This window comes from Capricornis sumatraensis, chromosome 11 (assembly GCF_032405125.1).
Source record: "Capricornis sumatraensis isolate serow.1 chromosome 11, serow.2, whole genome shotgun sequence".
In the NCBI taxonomy this organism is placed as follows: domain Eukaryota; kingdom Metazoa; phylum Chordata; class Mammalia; order Artiodactyla; family Bovidae; genus Capricornis; species Capricornis sumatraensis.
Genome location: NC_091079.1, coordinates 11240592 through 11264486, shown reverse-complemented (window position 1 = coordinate 11264486; position 23895 = coordinate 11240592). Strand labels below are relative to the sequence as shown.

The 23895-nt window shown below is 42.5% G+C and overlaps 1 protein-coding gene across 1 annotated transcript in view; it reads right to left on the bottom strand.

The window, feature by feature from the left end:
- LMBRD1 (LMBR1 domain containing 1) overlaps positions 1-15111 on the bottom strand; it is a 132924-nt gene extending 117813 nt beyond the window's left edge. The window contains exons 1-2 of the mRNA XM_068983721.1: positions 14966-15111; positions 4761-4937 (exon numbers count right to left, since the gene is read on the bottom strand). Of these exons, the coding sequence (XP_068839822.1) occupies positions 4761-4937; positions 14966-15046 (258 nt within the window). The 5' untranslated portion in view covers positions 15047-15111. The remainder of the gene's footprint in view (positions 1-4760; positions 4938-14965) is intronic.
- Between the last annotated feature and the right edge of the window lie 8784 nt (positions 15112-23895).

Here is a 23895-nt window from a genome sequence, read left to right as displayed (position 1 = left end):
GGGCGAAATCTTAATGTACTGACTTCTCATGATGTAAGTAGGATCTTAGACTCTAAAGTTCAGAGCAACAATGACTCCATCTTTAAAGCTGCTGTAACTCAAGGAGTGTCAAAAGCTCTAGGAACAGAGCATCACTTACACTGTTCCTGGAGACCCTAATCTTCAGGAAAGGTTGAAAAGACTAATGACATTATTAAGAGGCATCTTGGTAAGCTAACTCAGGAAACACAAGACAGTTGGTTTAGTTTTACCCATGCCTTTAATAATGAGGGTATGACCTGCCCCCGAAAAATGGGATTACCTCAATGACAGACTGGTTTTGCACACAGATATTGTCATAGATCCTAAAGCCTTAGAACTAACCATGTGACTCAGCTTTCAGCCTTTTCAACAGACATTACTGGGAGGTTAACCCCTGATCCAGCCTTTGAGTCAAACAAGCCAGTGTTTGAGCCAGGAACGGACATGGGTCTGAGAATCTATGTGGGCTTGCTTCTCCTGACTCCAAAAGTCCTGAGTCTGCTATTTGACCCTCAAGACAACGCGTTCCTGTCCTGGGCTCATTCCTACACTGTATTCCGTAATACTGAAATCAAAATTGCTGGCTCTGTGGAGCACTCCCCCTTCTCATCAATTAAAGACTTCTCATGGTGGATTTCTCCACTTCAAGGAAAAGACTTTCTTCAACTCTGTGATGACAACCGGCAATCCTAAGATGGACTGGTATAACATATTACACTTTATTTTGGGGGGCTCCAAAATCACTGCAGATGGTGACTGCAGCCATGAAATTAAAAGATACTTACTTCTTGGAAGAAAAGTTATGAGCAAGCTAGATAGCATATTCAAAAGTAGAGACATTACTCTGCCGACTAAGGTCCGTCTAGTCAAGGCTATGGTTTTTCCAGTAGTCATGTATGGATGTGAGAGTTGGACTGTGAAGAAGGCTGAGTGCCAAAGAATTGGTGCTTTTGGACTGTGGTGTTGGAGAAGACTCTTGAAAGTTCCTTGGACTGCAAGGAGATCCAACCAGTCCATTCTGAAGGAGATCAGCCCTGGGATTTCTTTGGAAGGAATGATGCTAAAGCTGAAACTCCAGTACTTTGGCCACCTCATGCGAAGAGTTGACTCATTGGAAAAGACTTTGATGCTGGGAGGGATTGGGGGCAGGAGAAGGGGACGACCGAGGATGAGATGGCTGGATGGTATCACTGACTCAATGGGCGCGAGTCTGAGTGAACTCCGTGAGTTGATGATGGACAGGGAGGCCTGGCGTGCTGCGATTCATGGGGTCACAGAGTCGGACACGACTGAGCGACTGAACTGAACCTTAACTATGGACATAATGTAACTTTTAATTTTGATTACGTTTTAACTTGGTTTAATGACTATTTTGCCTTACATCTGTAACTGTAAAATGTGGTTTGTTTCTAACTGTCTGAAAGCTTTTAAGTTACAAATGGTTGTCCAGGCTTCTATGAGTGGCACAGCCTCCTCCAACTATTACTTGAGGCCCTTGGATCAGAGACCCTCCATATGAGGGTTTAGCAGAATATGTTGCTTCAACAATTTAGCGATTATGCCCCTCAACAGCAGGAAGTAGTTATGCAATGAAAACAACGCCCCTTTCCCTTGGCAACATAATTCTCCTAAAAGAAAAGGAGGGAATGAAAGGAGGGAATTCCTAGGCAGGCTGATAACAAGTCTGGGGTCCCCGAGGAGGAGAAAGGAGTCTAGGGATCTCAAAGTGGAAATAGGGGGGCTGGAATTCTCAAGGAGGAGGAAAGGACAAACATCTTTTTTTGTCTACATTCCTCAGTGACATAAAACATTTTTTTCTTTAAGCCTAGAACTGATGATTACATAACAAACAACTCACTTTAAACTCTGTACCAAGGATTATAAAACAACAATGTATCCTGCTTGAGGACGGTTTCTCCTTCCTGAAAACCTTCTGGCTAATCCTGTTATCTTAAAATATAAGTTATAGGAGTGGGTCTAGTAAGATCTTTACCACCTTGAAACATTCTTTTTATTGTAATAACGAATTAAAGAAGTATATAACTCCCTTGCTAACACTAGCGAGGGGGGCACTCTCATCCCCCTTCTGAGGTCTGTGTCAGAAGCTTTCTCTGTCCCTTTTTATACTTTAATAAAACTCTGCTGCACAGAAGCTCTTGAGTGATCAAGCCTGGTTCCTGGTCCCGAAGCTAAGTCTTCTTTGGAGATCACGAATCCAACACCATTCACCGTAAGCTATCACAAAGGCCATACAATTGCTGAATCAATCCCTCGATAATGAAAAAGTTTTTAAAAAAGAGAGGAAAAACCCTAACATGGAATGTTTCCCGTGTAATTATTGGTGCCACATTTAAATTTTTGTTGTTGTTCAGTCACTAAGTCATGTCTGACTCTTTGCGACTCCATGAACTGAAGCACTGGCTTCCCTGTCCTTCACTCTCTCCCAGAGTTTGCTCAAACTCATGTCCACTGAGGTCAGTGATACTGTCTAACCATCTCATCCTCTGTCACCCCCTCCTTTTGCCTTCAATCTTTTCCAGTATCAGGGTCTTTTCCAATGAGTTGACTCTTCACATCAAGTGGCCAAAGTACTGGAGCTTCAGTATCAGCATCATCAGTCCTCCCAATGAATATTCAGGGTTGATTTTCTTTAGGATTGACTACTTCGATCTCCTTGCTGTCCAAAGGACTCTCAAGAGTCTTCTCCAGCACCACAATTTGAAACTGTCACTTATTTAGTACTCAGATTTCTTCATGGTCCAACTCTCATATCTGTATGTAACTACTAGAAAAACCATAGCTTTGACGATAGACCTTTGTCAACAGTGATATCACTGCTTTTTAATTGGCTGTCTAGCTTTGTCCTTCCAAGAAGCAAGCATCTTTTAATTTTATGGCTGCATCACCATCCAAATTGATTTTGGAGCCCAAGAAAATAAAATCTGTCACTATTTTCACTTTTTTCCCCCATCTATTTGCCAAGAAGTGACGAGACTGGATGCCATGATCTTAGTTTTTTGAATGTTGAGTTTTAAGCCATTTTGTTCACTTTCTTCTTTCATAAGAGGATCTTTAGTTCCTCTTCACTTTCTGCCATTAGAGTGGTATCATCTGCATTATCTGAGGTTGTTGATATTTCTCCTGGCAATCTTTATTCCACCTGTGGTTCATCCAGCCCAGCATTTCACATAATGTATTCTGCATAGAAGTTAAATAAGCAAGGGTGACAATATACATACAGCCTTGTCATACTCCTTTCCCAATTCTGAACAAGTCCATTGTTCCATGTCTGTTCTTAACTGTAGTTTCTTGACCTGCATGAAGGTTTCTCAGGATTCAAGTAGATTTAACAAACATAAAATAAGCACACTAACTACAGCTAAACATTTTCTTCTCTAACGAAGCATTTAATAGAATAAATGTCGTAAGTCTTAATGGGAAATACTTTTGTTTCTTTAGGCAGGTGAATTCCTAAAGTCTTATTTAAACAAGTATAATGTAATCTCACAAATTAAAAATAAATAAATATAACAAAAAACTAGTATCCAAAAAGTGATTACTAAACTAAGTGTGGTCCTAGAACAACTACATGATCTAAGGGAAAGCTCATAATTTCATTAAAATACTTTAGAAATTTCCAGATGAAAATGTAATTCCACAAAATCTAAACAAACCAAATATTCTAAATTTAAAACTTAAAAAAACTCTCCTGCTTAAACAATAATTATACACTGCATATAGGAAAACCCAGTAACAGCATATTCAAACCCCAGACCTGAGATGGGTTATGTCATCTCTCTGAACCTTGGCTTCCTGCCTATCTCTATGAAAACAGAGATAACACTATCTACCTCATTGGGTTGTTGGGACATTAAGATATGTAAACCATTCAGGAGAGGGTCTGACACACCAAGTACTCTATGGACACTAGTTACTATCTCTCTACAGCATTTGGCACGTACTAAGAGCCCAATTAATACATGCTAAATGAATGACTAACCTATAGAAAAGAAATGCAGTTTTTACAGCAATTGGAATCTAGCCAAACCTAACTCAAAAAAATTATGAAATTATTTAAGTCCTGTTGGCCCAATTCACGAAGTTATTTTGGAACCATGCATTACTGAGATAATTAAAATAACATTTCATTCAAATATTTAAGTACCTACTACGTGTCAGACACTGGGCACCTAGAAACAAACAAGATACACTTTCTATCTCAGAGTTTACACTAGATAAGTTGAATAAATAACTGAATAGTTGAAAAGGAACTCGGAAGCCTTCTAGTCTAACACCATGCATTTTAAATATAAGGAACATGAAGTCCAGAAAAGTTCAGTTTGGCCAAAGACACAAACTAGGTAGTGAGGAGAAAGGACTGGAACTCGGGTCTGATCCTCTGCAGCCTGCATCGCAGTGACTCAGGGTCTTCGACATGACACAGAGATGAAGACCATAACCTGCCACTAACAAAGGTCCTTCTAAATTATCTTAACTGGAGAATGGAATTCCAGTCAGACTTCAAGGCACAAAAATAAAACCTATTGTGATCACTTGGCAAAGGTCTTGATTGACAGAAGGACTTCTTGGATGGTTGGGAATTAGTGAACAGTCTGTCCCACGTTAGTTGTCACATCTTCAGCCTCCCAGAGACAACAATAAAACACAACACACCCTGCACTGCTACACATTTAATTACACAGTTAACTGCCAAGAATATGAAAGGACAAAATAATTACCTTAAATGTACCATTCTGATTTTTCATGTAAGAGACCAAAAAAATATCCACTGGAAGAAGTGCTGATGTGATCAGTGCAATGGCCAGAGAAAAAATGGCGGTAATGGTGGAGACAACTTCACTTTCCCGCTGACTCTGATATTTGCGAACATATATCCAGCAGAACGCCAAAATAGCCTGAAACAGACAGAAGGAAATGTTTTGTTACTGCCTTATCTATGCTCTAATACTGATTTTAGAATGTGTTTTAATTCCTGGTGGGACACTTTATGTCAAGTAAAGATGCTTTCAGATGTGCACGGAGAAGTCCCCCACCCCTTATAAACTTAGTCAGGATTTATCATTTTCAAAGCCAAGTTCATTAAAGCAGTACATCATCACTGGGGTGCCAAGACACCAAAAACACAAGCAAAGGTTGTTGATAACAGTGCTCAGTTACATATTTCCTCACAAACAGTATGACCATTAATGGTTGACACATTACAGTTGTAACCACCTCTGAATACTTTTCCCTATACATTTTCCCAAGCTAAAGGAGATGTAACTGAAAGTTGTTTCCCATTGTTCATTGCAGCACTATTTACAACAGCCGGAACATGGAAGCAACCTAGATGTCCATCAACTGATGAATGGATAAAGAAGTTGTTATCCATATACACGATGGAATATTACTCAGCCATAAAAAGGAACGCCTTTGAGTCAGTTCTAATGAAGTGGATGAACTTAGAACCTATTATACAGAGTGAAGAAAGTCAGAAACAGAAAGATAAATATCATATTCTAACACATATACATGGAATCTAGAAAAATGGTACTGAAGAACTTACTTATAGGGCAGCAGTGGAGAAACAGACATAAAGGATAGATTTGTGGACGTAAGGAGAGGGAGGAGAGGGTGAGATGTACGGAAAGAGAACATGGAAACTTACATTACCATATAGATTGCCAATGGGAATTTGCTATATGGCTAAGAAACTCAAACAGGGGTGGGATGGAGAGGGAGATGGGAGGGAGGTTCAAAAGGGAGGGGATATATGTATACCTATGGCTGATTCATGTTGAGGTTTGACAGAAAACAACAAAATCTGTAAAGCAAGTATCCTTCAATTAAAAAAAAATTAATTAATTAAAAAAAAAGTTGTTCTATCCTGTTCTTACTATAGAAGCATCACAAAACACCACCCAAACTGAAATTAACTTCTGTCCCTTTTTGACAGTTCAAGAGTATCATTCAGCTAAAGGTTAACTGTCAACAATCACCATGCAATCAACGGATTATACTGTAATTCACATTTTAAAGGGTATTAAATAAAGAAGACAAGAAGGCAGTGGCACCTCACTCCAGTACTCTTGCCTGGAAAATGCCATGGACGGAGGAGCCTGGTGGGCTGCAGTCCATGGGGTCACAAAGAGTTGGACACAACGGAGTGACTTCATTTCCTCTCTTTCTATAGTTTTTGCTGGAGAAGGAAATGGCAAGGCACTCCAGTGTTCTTGCCTGGAGAATCCCATGGACAGAGGGGCCTGGTGGGCTGCAGTCTGTGGGGTTGCAAAGAGTCAGACATGACTAAGCAACTAACACACACACAAAGAAGAATGAACACTGAAAATGGGTGCATGTGCATTACAAGGAACTTTCCAGGGGAAAAAGTACACTCATAGGTACTGAGGTTGACGTCTGTAATCCATCAGATTACACCAACATCTTTCCAGAAATTAACACAGAGTAAAGTGCCGGGAGCCAGCGTGAGGAATCACGCCCATGAGGAAGGAAGCCCGACAAAACACAAAGGTGTGATCTGACTTCAGGGGTTCCCCCTGAGTTTTCCTGAACATCTACCCCCAAAAACCAGAGTGAGTCTGCCTGCCTTATTGTACTGTGCTTTTCCACTCTTCTGACATTCTCTGGAAAAAGTTAACTTAGGGCTTCAGTCTCCTGCATATGAAAGGAATGTTTCAGCTCAAACCCCTCTGATGGCTCTCTAACTTGCCTGACAGATTCCTCCAGACTTTTTAGAATTTGTGAATTGCTTACAGCCCCCCAACTGCGAGAAGCACAAAGCTTAAAGCATCTTAAAGATACAGAGCCTTTTCTAAAGAGCTAAAAATTATATTGGTGATGGGTTTTCACTGTTGAGTCAACGACTGCTGCCAGGCCTCCATATTCTTTATCTTTTAGACACCTGGAGGATATTAATCAACGTTAACTGGGATACAGAAAAAGGAATATAGTAGTTTTGATGTTAGCAACACCAGACTTTTGAGTTAATTACTTTTCTCTTTGTTATAAATCACTGTACTCCTTTTACTTGTTATAAATTGTTGTATCCTTGCTATGTAAGAATGTAACTTTATTTAGTGCTTTTTGAGAGTGGCACCAGACTATGGGAAGAACACCACAAATAAGTCTTCTGGTTGACAAACCCTTATCAGAAAAGGGCTATAAAATGTTAATTGGCCTTCTGTCCAGAAGATGATGTAAATCACCTAAGACTTATGTATACAACTAGGTATGCAGAGAGAAAGCCTGGTCTTGATAAGAGTCAGGGCTGCTGACACTGCTTAATTTTATATTATCCATTGATCTCTATATACAAAAAAAGGTATAAAAGGCCGTTCTGGACAATAGAGGAGGGGCCAGTCACTGGAAAGACTGGTTTCCCCCGTGTGGTCTATTCTCCTTCTCTCTTTTTCTGGCTGAATTTCCACCTGGGGCGTGGAGGCTCGCCATGTCTACTTACTTGCCCCGGCTTCTAAGTCCTGTGAGAGAGGGAGCCCAAGGAGGGGCACCCTCCGCTATTCAAATGAGCGCCGGTGGCCTAACGTAGATGGTGCAAACTTCTTGTCCTGAAGTTTTATTGGCTTTCCCCATAAACCAAGTTATTCAGCCTCTTTTCTCCACTAAATTTCCTACTATACTATTTCCCCTTAATTTCTTTTATATTTCTAATTAAATAAATAAGTTTTTCCTCGCCATGCTGTCCCCGCTTCGAATTACCCTGGATCCACTGGGGCTGGACCCCGGTAGTAAAGGACTTTACTCTGGCATCAGAATTCTCTGGAGGGCCACTATAGCAGTTTCTAATTGAACAGGTCTGGAGAGGGTCCAGAAAACCTGTATTCATAACAAGTTCCCAGGAAGGCTGATGCTGGTCCAGAGACTACACTTTGAGAATCTCTGCTTTACTCAATTCATAGGGGATGGCAGCCAGATCCTAAATGGGTGATTCTCAACCTTGGCTGTGTTAGAATCCCCTTGGTAAAAACTTAAAATTTCTTTATGGCCTCCCCCAAATCACTTTCATCAGAGACTGAGGCTTCTCCAGGCATCAGCACGGAGGATCCCAATCTGAGGCAAACTTGAGAATCAAGGTTTTAAGTAAGCTCTATAAAAGCACTGGGACACAAGCTTTGTTCTGTCCTTTCACGCTTTTCAACAGATTTAACTTTTGGTGCAGACAAGGCATGGGTTCCCTAGAGAAAGAGATCCAGGCATGGCTTTCTTGACATATGAGAAGCCATTTTTGGCATAAGCTACTTTCTGATCTAAGCCTGGCCACAATGCTTGCCCTTGGACAGATCTCAGTAATTAAAGATCTAGAGGGAACAAAATGATGCATAAGCAAACGACTCTATCAAGCAAGAGAAGTAACTACAGCAAAAACAGTACATCAGTTGTAAACACTCCCAGGTCTGTTTCAAAGATTGTGCTGAAGTGTTCAACTATGAGATCAACTGGAATCTGAGGGATGATGCTAATCTTTTCTGACCCTCCTTGGTTTCTGTCTAAGACCCAAGCCCTTTCATGAATATGTATGACCCTTAGCTTTAAACTTCCCCAATCTTGCTGATGAGGACTGCCTTAGGAAAGACCCCCAGTGTTCTCCCTTCTCCTAATCTTTGGCTGGGTTGTGTCTGCTGGCTCAGCACTCATCAATAGGCAAACCTAGTTTTTCATGTAACATTACTTCCCTTTTGGGTATCATACTTCAGGAGCCAGAAATGAACTAGGAACACCACCTAACTAGTTATAGTTTCTAAATTCTCCTAACACAATCAACAGAAAAGAACAGTTCCATCACTGCAGAAAAACCTCCTTTGCCCCTCCATAATTAACCCCTCTCTCCACTTCCCTGGTGGCTCAGTTGGTAAAGAATCTGCCTGCAATACAGAAGATCTGGGTTCGATCCCCGGGTTGGGAAGATCCCCTGAAGGAGGTCATGGCAACCCACTCCAGTATTCTTGCTTGGAGAACCCCCTTGGACAGAGGAGCCTGGTGGGCCATAGTCCACAGGTTCACAAAGAGTCAGACATGATGGAGTGACTAAGCGCACCACTCCCTAGCCCTTGAGAACCACTATCTATTATCTGCGCCCACAGCTTCTCCTTCTTCTAGAATGTCAGTGTACTTACACAGTATGTCTTTTGAGTACAGCTTCTTTTACTTAACTTGATGAATTTGAAATCCATCCAAGTTGTTGCATGTAATTTCTTTACATTACTAACATTTCAGCTGGTGTCAGAACAGCAGGAAAAAATAAAGTGAAAAGAAAATGTGCACTTCAGAACATGGATGTTGGAGAGAAAGAAATAAAAGGAAATGTAAGGAGGGAAGAAGGAACAAAGGACGGAAAAAGACCTTTATTCAAATTCTTAACAATTTACTAATTTCATTTTGTTTTGGAAAATATTCTTTTATAAAATGTTACTTATATTAATATTTCACGGGTTTGTTTCTAAATTGACAAATAAAGCTTTCCCCAAATTATTTTGGAAGTCACTGGAAGATGAGCCTTTCTATCCTTAGCAGCAGCTCAGACAAAAAACGGAATAAACTTTTTGCTGGACTTGAAGAATATCTGCACTTGTACAAAGTCTGAAGCGGCAGGCATTACTGAAGAGGAAGGAGCTTGCCAATAACAGGCAGTCGAGCAGGAAAAGAGCAACCTGAGCAAACAGTTAAGCCGGAGGTTCCCAAACTTTTAGGGGTTTGGGGAAACTTTATTAAAACAGACCCCAAAGAGCTTTTTGTTTTCAGGTTAAATCTATCAATAGTTACATTACATTATAAAATAAACCAACTGTCCTCATCTGTAAGATAAGAATATTTCTTTCATAGCAGGTTATAGGAACTGAATGTAAAGACTTTAGCACAGTGCCTGGGCTAGTAACTGCTCAACAAAGAGCAGCAATTATTATTAAATGTCATATGAAATAACATTTTAGAGAATTTCATGAAAGAAACTAATATATAATTCTGCTAACAGTCATAAGGAAAGATTTAGAGCAGTCCCCAACCCCTCCCAAGTGATTCTGACTTAACTGGTTTGCGCATTAGGGCTTTTAATACTCCCCAGGTGTCTGTAATGAGCAGTCAAGGTGGAGAAGTACCTGGGCAGAGGCAGGAGTGAGAATCAAGGAACACATGCCGCTTGAGATCTTGTCAAACTGCAGATTCTGATTCTGCAGGGCTAGGGCCCCATATTTGTATTTCTAACAAGTTCCCAGATGATCCCCTCACTTGGAGTAACAAAAAGAACTTGCTTTACAGAAACGGAGACTCAACCTTAAACAGTAATGGGAAATGCAATTTGAGAGATGGTGTAAACCAAATTATTGACAATCCTATGGGGGTGAGGAATAGGGTGAAGGGCTCAGATTTAATATAGTAAATGTGGACAGTTAAATTATAGGCTTGGAGGAGCCAAGTCTAACCTTTCCTTATGTGACAGAAGAAAATGAAGCCCATCCTGTTTGCCCAAGATTACAAGAGCTGTCAGTTTCAGTGTTCTGAATCTTGAACAGGAGAGCGGCAGCAGTTCTCAAAGTGTTAAGTCCCCAGACCCCTGGCAGCCCCACAACTCTTTCTGGGGATCTGCAACTTGAAAACTGTTCTCACAATACTACTAAAATGTCATTTGCCCTTTCCACATTGATATTTGACTCGTGGTGCGTAAGTTATGGTGGGAAAAGTCACTCAGTCCTGTCAGACTCTTTGCCACCCCATGGACTATACATTGTCCATGGAATTCTCCAGGCCAGAATACTGGAGTGGGCAGCCGTTCCCTTCTCCAGGGGATTACCCAACAGGGATGGAACCCAGGTCTCCCACATTGCAGACGGATTCTTTACCAGCTGAGCCACCAGGGAAACCCAATGGTGGGGAAAACTGCTGGCCAATTAAGCACAAATCAAAACAATGGAACCAAACGTGCCGGTAGTGACTATTTTTTTTAACCACCACACACTCACAGAAGGAAAAAAAAAAGACTATTTAACTTAAAACTACTATCAACAAAGCAGTAAATGTCAATTTTATTACACTTTAGTCCCTGACTTTTTTAATAATCCATGGAGGAAAATGTGAATGTGCTCAAGTAGAGATGGCTGTCTCCAGGAAAAGCATCCTATGTTAAGAGCTGAAAGCCAAAGGAGGCACTATTTCCAAGAAACAACATTTTCACTTGAAAGCGCAAATGACTATGTATCCAAGACTGTGAGCTTGGCAATTTCTCACTACTTATTTCTGAGACATTTCTTCTGACAAGATCAGTGGTGATACTGATGGATGTGATATTTGATTTATGTAATGAAATATATCTGTTATTTCGAAGATCTGCTTAGCTCAGTGAACCAGTTATTTCCTAAATGACCAAATGCATCATATTATAAAACCACATATGGGGAAAGAACAAAAGTTCATTGGTAGGGTTTCAAATCCCATATTTCATACTAAGCAGCTTCTACTTACTAAGTTTTGATGTAATATTATACTGAACAATGTCACAATGACCTAAAAGATACTCTGCTTCCAACTATGTATCACTAAAATCTCATGGTAACCTCTCAAAATGTTGGATGCAGAAGCAGACATGAGAATCCAGTTCTCATCTAATAATCCACAAATTAAAGAGATTTCCAGAAAATTAAACAATGGCCCTCATTACTAATTTAGTCCTATTCTAAACATCTAATTTCAAACCTTTAATTCTATTTTCATTTTATTTTGTTCCTGCTGTAATATCACCAACTTAAATGCTTTCCCTTCCTTTTCTATCCAAAGTTTGCCTCTATTCCACACTCTCCCAAAATTGTTCTTTATTCTCTCAGGTCCTATTTAATTTATAAAATCATACTTTGGTTTTCAGTACTTAACAGACCTGTTTCAAGAATTCTTATTTTCCCACCTATCTTCAGGCCCTCTTAGAGGTCACATTTTATTTGCATCCTCGTACAATTTATAGCATAACTGCTGTATCTGAAATGTTTATTCATTGATAACTGCCAAATTATTCTCCCTGAACTTTGATACAGGTTATGTGCTCCTTTGTTTTCTTTTAAACTGTCAGGAAGGGAGAAATTTACTTTTCCTTCTTAAGTTATTTTGCCTGGTCTAACAATTAAATTGACACGAGCTACATCAACAGGAGAAAATCAAATATTTAATAACATGTATACTGTACAGACCAGGCTTCAGCAATGTGTGAACCGTGAACTTCCTGATGTTCAAGCTGGTTTTAGAAAAGGCAGAGGAACCAGAGATCAAATTGCCAACATCCACTGGATCATGGAAAAAGCAAGAGAGTTCCAGAAAAACATCTATTTCTGCTTTATTGACTATGCCAAAGCCTTTGTGTGGATCACAATAAACTGTGGAAAATTCTTCAAGAGATGGGAATACCAGACCACCTAACCTGTCTCCTGAGAAATCTGTACGCAGGTCAGGAAGCAACAGTTAGAACTAGACATGGAGCAGACTGGTTCCAAATAGGAAAAGGAGTACGTCAAGGCTGTATATTGTCACCCTGCTTATTTAACTTATATGCAGAGTACATCATGAGAAATGCTGGACTGCATGAAGCACAAGCTGGAAATCAAGATTGCTGGGAGAAATATGAATAACCAGATATGCAGATGACACCACCCTTATGGCAAAAAATGAAGAACTAAAGAGTCTCTTGATGAAAGTGAAAGAGGAGAGTGAAAAACTTGGCTTAAGGTTCAACATTCTTAAAACTAAGATCGTGGCATCTGGTTCCATCACTTCATGGGAAATAGATGGGGAAACAGTGAAAACAGTGTCAGACTTTATTTTTTTGGGTTCCAAAATCACTGCAGATGGTGACTGCAGCCGGAAATTAAAAGACACTCCTTGGAAGGAAAGTTATGACCAACCTGGATAGCATATTTAAAAGCAGAGACATTAGTTTGCCAACAAAGGTCCGTCTAGTCAAGGCTATGGTTTTTCCAGTGGTGGTGAATGGATGTGAGAGTTAGCCTGTGAAGAAAGCTGAGGGCCGAAGAATTGATGCTTTTGAAGTGTGGTGTTGGAGAAGACTCTTGAGAGTCCCTTGGACTGCAAGGAGATCCAATCAGTCCCTCCTAAAGGAGACCAGTCCTGGGTGTTCATTGGAAGGACTGATTCTGAGGCTGCCACGCCAATACTTTATCCACGTCATGTGAAGAGTTGACTCATTGGAAAAGACCCTGATGCTGGGAGGGATTGGGGGCAGGAGGAGAAGGGGACGACAGAGTTTGAGATGGCTAGATGGCATCACCTACTCAAAGCACATGAGTTTGGCTGAACTCCAGGAGTTGGTGATGGACAGGCAGGCCTGGCATGCTGCAATTCATGGGTTCCAAAGAGTCGGACACAACTGAGCGACTAAACTGAACTGATACTGTAAAGGGGAAGTACCCAAGAAAACTTAACAAAATGGCCAAAGCCCTCACTTTAAATACCACCTTCAGCTATAGACAGAGGATGCTGGAAGTGATGCCTTGGGACCTGAACTGGGAGGAAGGCACTTCACATGCAAGTAGAAAGCTAAAGTTTGGTAAACAAACTTTTGCTGGGCCAGGCAGGGACAAAAGGACACAGAGGGACTCTCTGAGCTCTAGGCTCACCAAACCTAGCCCACATTCTTTGCAGGTATCTCTGGTTATAAAACTTATTTTGGAGACAGGGCCCTGATCCAAATTCTTCCAGAGGCTAAGGCAGATGTAAAAATATTTCCTGAGTCTTCCATTTCTTACAAATAACCAATCTAAACTAACCCCTATGCCAGAGAGACATTTTGGGGTGTCAAATTTTGTTCCCCTACAAAGTCAAGTGAATACAATAGTCTGGAAAAGCCCAAGTACAGGCTGTGGAAACCAAAGCCAACTTCAGGTCTTTCCCTTTCTCCAAGCAGAAAAAAACATGTTCCAAGGTAAAGGCATTACTTTCTGGGCAGGTGGTAAAGGCTACAAAAGAAGCCTTTTCAAGTTTTCACACAGGGCATTAAGGACGCAGTTTCGGTTGCAAGGAAAAACATACTATACAGATTGCAGACACGGTAACAGAATCTAGAAAGTAAAGTAAAATGAGGCAAATTTTGATTTCAACAAGTAAACTGGATTTTTTTTTTCTTTTTGGTTTGATTTTGTTGTTTCCCTACTGACAAGTGGCATTAATACTTCAGGACACTGAAGAAACAACAGGTTGGGCTGAAGACTACCGGGAAGTGAGACTGGGGAGGGGAACGAAGAGAAATAAACTGAACTCCCAATTAAAAGGGTTTTAACACGGGTCACGGAAATAAAAGCTAGGCCACCTGACCCACGTTTTGCTGCCTGGATAAGCAGGAGTCAGGCGGCTGGGATGGAGGCACCGTGAAGTCAGAGAGGTGGGCACACAGACCCTGACCTTGGAAGTAACCAGGGCCCCAGCTCCGCGGCACAGGTGTCTCAGCCATCAAAGACCAGGAAGGAAGGCGAAAGCCGGCGTCAGAACGCACGTCACCAAGGCAGTACCATACAATGGGGGAGAGAAGGCTGCGGACCCCACGGCCCTAAAAGCTGGGACACGGTGGAACCGCTCGGAGCGCACAGCCGGCTCGCGAGCCGACAACGCCGCGCCCGCGGGACGCGCGCAGGCGGGAGCTGCAGGCCTCCGGGGCCCGTCCTCTCGGCGCCCCGCTCCCCCGTGCGCAGGGGCCTCTCTTCAGGCCCGGGTCCGGGGCACTGGCTGCGCCCCGGGGACCACCCCGAACCCGCAGCCGGCCGCCGGCGCGCCCCTCCCGCGGCCCGCCCCCACCCGGCGCCTTCGCGGCGGCCGCCGGAGCCGGAGAGGCGGGACGAGGAAGTCGGGGCCCCGGCGGCCAGCGGTGGGGCCGCCCCCGTACCCCGGCCAGGCCCCGGGTCACGCCAAGCGCCTCCCCTACCAGGAGAAGGAGGCCGAAGATGCACCAGCCGATCACCAGCTCGGCGGACGCCGCCCCCGCAGCCGCTGCCGCCGCCGCCATCTTCGCTTCCGGCCGGGACAGCCCCGGTGAAGCGGGGACAGGAAAGGGGAGGGAGGAACCCGCGCAGGACGCGGCGCTCGCGCACCCTAAAGGTTAAAGGGGCGAAGGGGCGGAGCGCTGGTTGCCTAGGAGACCCGCTGGGAGCGGCCCCTGGCGACAGCGGCCGGGGGCGAGGCGCGTCCGGGCGCCGTGACGTCATGCACGGCCGGCAGCGGGCGGTGCTGGGTTCTGAAGGGCGTGGTTTCCCAGCGACGTCACGTAACTGGCTGCTGTCCGGAAACGCCCAGGCGCCCATGGGCTAAGCAGCAGGTTTGTCAACAGAGGCAAGTCGCCTCAGGGGTTTCCACTGCCATTGTAAGGGAAGAAGCTCCCTAGTCTCCTTGGCAGAAGAGCCGCTCAATTAGCAGAAGGCCTCCCCAGGTTGTAGGAATGGCAGACTTTCCCAGCTGCCCAAATGACTTTCTGATTTGATGGCACCTGGGCCCAGCCTGAGTAGCTGCTGAGGTGGACGCTGTCTTATCATGGGATGTTATGGCCTTTGTAGGGTGCTCAGACGGTAAAGAATCTGTCTGTAATTTGGGAGACCTGGGTTCCATCCCTGGGTTGGGAAGATCCCCTGGAGGAGGGCATGGCAACACACTCCAGTGTTCTTACCTGGAGAATCCAGTTCACAGAGAAACCTGGCAGGCTGTACAGTCCATGGGGTCACAAAGAGTCGGATGACAGTGGCTGCTGCTGCTGCTAAGTCGCTTCAGTCGTGTCCGACTGTGCGGCCCCATAGAGAGCAGCCCACCAGGCGCCCCAATCCCTGGGATTCTCCAGACAAGAATACTGGAGTGGGTTGCCATTTCCTTCTCCAATTCATGAAAGTGAAAAGTCAAAGTGAAGTCGCTCAGTCGTGTCCGACTCTTCTCAACCCCATGGAGTGCAGCCCATCAGGCTCCTCCGTCCATGGGATTTTCCAGGCAAGAGTACTGGAGTGGGGTGCCAGACTAAGCACACTTAAATCTCTACATGCCTGTGGATTTCCATGATAACTTTATACCCTAATGGTAGTTGACTTTCTGAACATACTATATGAAATCATAGCTTCTCACTAGAAGCTGTGATTTCATATAATATATATTATAATTATAATGTTTGAAAGTGAATGAGATAATCCACACAGACCCAAAGTGAAGCACAGGGAATGGTCCTGAGATGGCCTGCCTGGGTCCACTGGAGTGTGGGTACATTGTTAACCAGTGAAATGAGCAAAACGTACTTGTAATTTAACCACAACTCTATGTATGAATCTCACATCTCTTTACAATGCATTATGTGGTGGTGTTATCCCATAACCAAGATCTGTTTGGGGCTGGAATCCTGCTAATGGAAGGAGTGCAGTGTCTCCCTTCCTGGACAATATGAGGGAAGAAGAAAACAGAGAAGATAGATAGTTTTACTGTGACATGTAACATCAAAGGTGGCTTCCTGCTCTCCAAACTTGCCCATGTTTGACTGTGACTCTCCTGCAGGCCATTCACTTTTCCAGAGACTGCCCTCATGGTTTCCTAAAAGTGAACTGTAGAGACATCTCTACTCTAGGAGGCCACTTGCAAATCCCCCCACCAGCTGCAGGAAACACTATGGTCACTTAAATTCTGCCTCTCCATGCTAAGCTCTCCTATTACTCTACTAAAGGCCCACTAGCTTGGAGGAGAGCCTTAAGACAATGCCAGGCCAGATCTCGTCAAGAAAATTAGAGATACCAAGGGAATACCAATACCAATGAAATCATGCAAAGATAGGCACAAAAAAGGACAGAAATAGTATGGACCTAACAGAAGCAGAAGATATTAAGAAGAGGTGGCAACAATACACAGAAGAACTATACAAAAAAGATCTTCATGACCCAGATAACCACAATGGTGTGAGCACTCACCTAGAGCCAGACATCCTGGAATGTGAAGTCAAGTGGATCTTAGTAAATATCAATACAAACAAAGCTGTTAGAAGTGATGGAATTCCAGTTGAGCTCTTTCAGATCATAAAAGATGATGCTATAAAGTGCTGCACTCAATATGCCAGCAAATTTGGAAAACTTAGCAGTGGCCACAGAACTGAAAAAAAGGTCAGTTTTCATTCCAATCCCGAAGACCAAAAAATGTTCAAACTACCTCACAATTGCACTCATTTCACATGCTAGCAAAATAATGCTCAAAATTTTCCAAGCCAGGTATCAACAGTATGTGAACTGTGGACTTCCAGATGTTCAAGCTGAATTTAGAAAAGGCAGAGCTATCAGAGATCAAATTGCCAACATCCGTTGGATCATCAAAAAAGCAAGAGTGTTTCAGAAAAACATCTTCTTTGCTTTATTGACTATGCCAAAGCCTTTGTTTGGCTGTGTGTATCGTAATAAACTGTGGAAAATTATTCAAGAGATGGGAATACCAGACCACCTTACCTGCCTCCTGAGAAATCTATATGCTGGTCGAGAAGCTATGGTTAGAACTGGACATGGAACAACAGACTGATTCCAAATCGGGAAAGGAGTACATCAAGGCTGTATATTGTCATCCAGCTATTTAACTTATATGTGGAGTACATCATGAGAAATGCATTTAAAAATGAGTTTTTTATGGAAGTTCCATACTGTTTTCCACAGTGGCTGTGCAATTTATGTTCCCACCAACAGTCTAGGAGGGTTCCCTTCTCTCCATACCCTCTCCAACATTTAAAGTTTGTGAATTTTTTGCTGATAGCTATGCTGACTGGTATGAAGTGATAGTTCATTGTAGTTTTGATTTCCTGCAATTATTTTTCTAATAATTAGTGATGTTTATCATTTTTTCATGTGTTCATTTCAGCATTATTTAAAATAGCCAAGGCATACCTAAATGTCCATTGACAGAGAAATGGATAAAGAAGATATAGTACATATCTTCTTTAACATTCCATACAATGGAATATTACTCAGCCATTAAAAACAATGAAACAATGCCAGTTGCAGCAACATGGATGGACCTTGTCATACTGAATGAAGTTAGGCAGAGAAAGAAAAATATCATTCTGGTATTGCTTTCATGTGAAATCTTACATGTGACAAATTGAAAGAGTAGCATTGACATATATACACTGTGTGTTCAGTCGTGTCCAACTCTTTAACCATGCATAAAATAGACAGCTGGTGGGAAGCTGCTGTTTAGCACAGGGAGTTCAGCTCAGTGCTCTATGATGACCTAGAGAGCTGGAATGGAAGGGTGGGACATGGGATGGAGTTTCAAGAGGGAGGAGATGTATGATATGTATGGCTGATTCCTAGGCGGTGCTAGTGGTAAAGAACCTGCCTTGCCAATGCAGGAAGCATAAGAGATGAGAATTCTATCACTGGGTCAGGAGGATCCCCTGGAGGAGGGCATGGCAACCCACTCCAGTTTTCTTGCCTGGAGAATCCATGGACAGAGGAGCCTGGTGGACTGTAGTCCATGGGGTCACAAAGAGCTGGACACGACTGAAGCATCTGAGCTCTGAACACGGTAAGTTAATGGTCGCTCCAGAAAGTAGGTTTGCTTAGCAACAAAACCATGCAGCAAACCCTGAGACATGCCCCCAAACAAACAAACAAACAAAAAAACAGTGGTAACATGAAACTTATATCTTGTTCAGTGAGTTAATGATCAGTAAGTTAATGATCCTTAGGACATGCTGTCTGCACACATTAAAAAAATGTAGTTTGTGGACCTACCTTGACCATGTAGGGGCAAGAAAATTCCCCTGCCCAACTTGGAGGAGTAGCTGATGATGGAAGCGTGACATCTACTGAAGAGAGACCAAAATATTCTTCTACCTTCCCTACTTTTCCTTTGATTGTAACACTGTAAGCCAGTAAGTTTGGGGGGCATGGCATTTCTCACCCACTTGTGTGTAAGCCTCACAAGCATCCTGTTGAATCATTTCTTATCTATCAGTTTGCCTCTTACTGAATTATTTTCTGCACTGAGACATAAAGGATGTGGTACCAGAGCTCTTTGGAGCCCTTGAGACTACACCAAATGGTTTCACCACAGAGCCCACATCCCCTCTACACATGACTTGCACCGATAGCCTTTGAGAACTCAAGCCATTCCCAGTGTAGCTGCATTGTTCTAGTTCTACTACTAAAACAATCAACCCTTCTTGGATATCCTGGAGGGAGTCAGTGTACACTTGAGAGTCCACTGAAGTTTCCCCATGGCTGAGTTGGGTGCCAGTTCCTTTTTAGATGCAAGGACAATACTTCAGGTTTTCCAAGTAGGTTCGTTGAGGCCTCCCCTACAAGGCTAGGGACTAGATGGCAACATCTCACCCTACCTTTCATCCACACACACACATCATTTCTTGGTGTTAGAGGTGGGAACTCATAGCACCAATTCTCACAGAAGAATTCTCTTCAATTTCTCTTCTCCTACTCCAGTCTATTTGTCAATATTTTATTTGGCTGAAAGGCCCACGAATTTAGAATAAATTCTTCTTACATCCCTTCTTAATTCTACATGTAAAGGAGAATCTATAGTTGGGAAGGAATCAAAGAATTGAAGATCGTAATCTCCCCAGCACTTTATGTGAAATTGGTGATTTTTTTCAATCCTGGAATGAATCTTTTTTAATAGCTGATGTACCTAAAGATTGAATGAAGCTTATTTAATGAACTCAGTTCACTCTTTTGCTGACTCTGAACATCTAGGTATTGGAGTTGTATTGGGCAGTTGTTTGATTTTCAAATTAGAAAAGCCTTATGGACTTGTGATGCTGATGAGAGTGATTAGGTACAAGGATAGCAGTGGTTTGAATCAGGAAGATTGAGAGAGAGGAAAAAGAGAAGGTGACACACGGGCAGGTAGAAATATGCACATCAACCCATCTCTACATTCATCCACCTGGTGGGGATGTACTATTAATTCATATGACTGGACCATTAAGGACTGAAAACAGTCTCCTGAGTGATGTTCTTAAATCTAGGAAGCCTTTCATTACATACCGGAGTTCTTTAATAATCATCTTTATTGATTACTGAAAATTATAGAAGGAATAGGGCTTCCCAGGTAGCACTAGTGATAAAGAACCTGCCTGCAGATACAGGAGATGTAAGAGACTTAGGTTGGATCCCTGGGTCAGGGAGACCCCCTGGAGAAGGGCACAACAACCCACTCCAGTATTCTTGCCTGGAGAATCCCTTGGACAGAGGATCCTGGCAGGCTACAGTCCACAGGGTCGCAAAGAGTTGGATACAACTGAAGCGACTTAGCATGCAGGCACATAGAAGGAATACATGCTCATTAATAAATTTCCACACATGAAAAACTTAGAAACTGAAAATCTCCTCATAAATGAACACAATCTTCATCACTCCAAGATTCTTGTCTTTTAAGAGTTTAAAGGCTTTTTGTGTGCTCATTCTAATATATTCCATGAGGATGTAAAAACCCAATAGACAGTCTTTACTGAGGCTATAGATTGAATATTTGATGTGTGTTCCCAATTCCATATATTCAATTCTAAAGCCCAAGGTGATGGCATTTGGAAGTAAGGCTTGTGAGAGGTGCTCTGGTGATAAGGGCTGAGACCTCAAGATGGTTAATCCTTGATGCCAGAGAGCTCTTAATCCCCATCTGCTGCATGAAGTTCAATGAGAACATATTCATGAGTATCTAGTCAGACATTGGGTCTGTCAGCTCTTTGATCTTGGACTTTCCAGCCTCCAGTACTGTGAAAAAAAAATTCTGCTGTCTCTGAACCACCTGTTGTATGGTATTTTTGTTAAAGCAGGCCAAACAGACTAAGACACCTGGAGTTACCATAGAAGCCCTTGCCTTACCTGACATCCTGCAAGTCATGAGAAGGAACCAGGCTCAGTGGACTCTGTTCCATTTTGAGGTCAACAAAATGGCCATGTACAGACCACTCCCAGGGGGTCTAATAAGAGGAGTTGTTGCAGAAAGCTGTAGGCTTGTCCAAACCTGGATCTTCTTGACTAAATGAAGAGAGGCAGAGGCCTTTGGAGGAAGGCAGTTTGTGTAAGGGAGCAACTCTCTTCCCCTCATTCCTCTGTCTCTCAGCTTTTGAGTAGTCTTACCCTGAAGCCAATGGGAGGACATTACACAAGAGAGTCACCCATCAGGTTGGAGGGTGTGACTTAAATTTGGGGAAAGGCCCAGCACAGCTGCAGGTGTGGAGGGTGGCTGAGTCACAGAATGCCTGGTGCTGAGCTGGCATAAAGGCTCACTAAGGACTATCTCAGTTCAGAAAGGGCATGGTTTAGCTCCTCCCTGTGCCCCTCCCCCCCCACACACTAGTTCATTAAACTCACCCTGCAGGTTTTATTGGATGCCCTTGAGATCTACTCTTTCCATGTGCTTATTCCTGTGAAAGGCTGAAGAGAGATGCAATAACCTTCCTTGGAGGAAGCCTTCCAGAGGATTCTCTTGGCTGGACCAGGAACATGTGGACAGTGGGAATTTGGGGTGTGGTCCAAGTGAGAAACCAGACTGGCAGTGATGACCTATAGAAAGGTTATCTTGACAGCAAAACCAAACAAAGAAGGAAAGAAGAAAAGTACAGTGAATATAGATACCAAAACTCTCAGCGAAAGAGTTCAAGAAGCAAAGACTATCACTCCTCTCTGCCAATCCCAAGGGCACTCAAGAGGTTCCCTCCAGGAGCTGGCACTGGTGGAGGAGGGGAGGTTGTGAAATGGAGGACATGAGAATGTATTCTCATTCATTTCCCTTATGAAGTCCTTTCAGAAAACCAAAGGTAGGAATAGGGTCAGGTGACAAGTACAGTGAACAACAAGGTCCTACTGTGCAGCACAGGAAATGATAGTCAGTGTTGTATAGTAAACCATAACAAATGAATCTGAATATAAATATATACATATTTATGTAGAAATGTATCACTTTGCTGTATACCAGAAACGAACACTGCACTATAAATCAACTACATCTAAATTTTAAAAAATTTTAATGGTAAAAACAAAACAAAAATAACCCCTTCCAAATAAGGCACTTTATGCACGCTCAGTTGCTCAGTCATGTCCTACTCTTTGTGACCCTTTGGACTGTAGCCCACCAGGCTGCTCTGTCTATGGAATTTTCCAGACAAGACTACTGGAATGGGTTGCCATTTTCTTCCCCAGGGGATCCCCTCAGGGATTGAACATACATCTCTGTGTCTTCTGCATTGGCAGGTGGATTCTTTACCAGTAGAATCACCTGGGGAACCCATATTTCAATTTAAAAAAAAGTAATGGTAAAAACAAAACAAAAACAAGTACTGTGATGTAAAATTTACAAAAATAGTCTTACATAGGAACTGGTGGAAAGGAAAAAGAAAATTGAAAGTTTTGATTAAAAGGAAAGAACAAGTTAGAAGAAAATTTTATGTCAATGATACATAACAAAAGAAGTAGGATATAGAGGTTTAAATGGGCCTAGAACTGGAGAGCAGAAGGTGGATGAGTCAGAAATATATGGGGGTCAGGGCCATGGAGGGGTCAGCCATCTAAAAGAGCCCCATAGCAGTAACTTCTGAAATAAGGCCCAGAAAATAGTCAATCAACCTGTAAAATGGTAACTGCACAGGTTGCTATGGCTTACACCCAGAAATTACATTTAGATAATAGCAAAATCTAATTATTGATCCAGATTAACTATGTGTTATACCACTGGATTTTAGCCTGTTATGTTTCAGGAATAGCTGACTTTTATACATCACTTTTTTTTTTTTTTTTTTACCTTGACAGAAATTTAAAATTTCAGATTGCCCTTCCAAATACGGCCCTTTCTATGTGTTCAGTTGTGTCCGACTCTGTGCGACCCTTTGGACTGTAGCCCGCCAGGCTGCTTTGTCCATGGAATTTTCCATGCAAGAAAACCAGAGTGGATTAATCATTTCCTACTACAGGGGCTCTTCCCAACCCAGGGAGCAAACCAGTGTCTCTTGCATCTCCTGTATTGGCAGGCAGATTCATTACCACTGGGCCACCTGGGAAGCCCCAAAATAAGACACTTGAAAAGCCTCAAACTCTGTCTTTCTGTCATTTTGTTTGTGCTCCCTCACCAACTGATAATCCTCCTTCAGGTTTACAAATTCTTCTTTAGCAATTTTAATACCTTCAGTCAGGTTACAGTTAAGCCTTGCTGGCTTCAGATCCTAGGGTCTGTCCTGCTCCATTATTTGTTGATTTAGAATTTCTCTGTCTTTTGTGCTCTGTGTTCTGCTTACACTTAATCTTCTGTCCAAAGGATTTAACAATGATCCATGGTGAACATTACCGTGTGCCTGAGGAAGCCTGAGCACGCCTTTTCTTCTGAAATCTACATCATCACCCCCGACCCCACCCCCCACTTCTGCCCGCCCCCCACCACGCACCAGTCCTTCCATTGTCAACCAACTTAATGCATCTTCACAACCCTAAGTTGTTCTTCTCTTTGTGGAAGAGCTTACAATGTGTTTATAAGGAAATTGGCACATATGGTTGAGAGCCCATTTGGTTCTGCTGGCACATTTGCTCATTTGTATGTAACTCAGTGGAGAGGCCAGAAGTTTTTGCACAAGAGCCAATCCATGAACAACTAAATGTCTGAGCACTCCGTTTTCTCACATAAAATCAAAATAGCTTTTATCTGAGTCCCAAAATATAAGTTATATTAGAAAACATAGTTCACCTATTTTGTTGTGTAGAAAACTGACAATAAAATGACACTGAAATATTAATACCTGAGTGTTTTTGACTTGCAGACACAGAAGCAACTTTCCAATTTCTCATCCTAAAATTAAACTGCACACAGTATCATCATGTGAATTGTAAAATTTGCATTTCCATA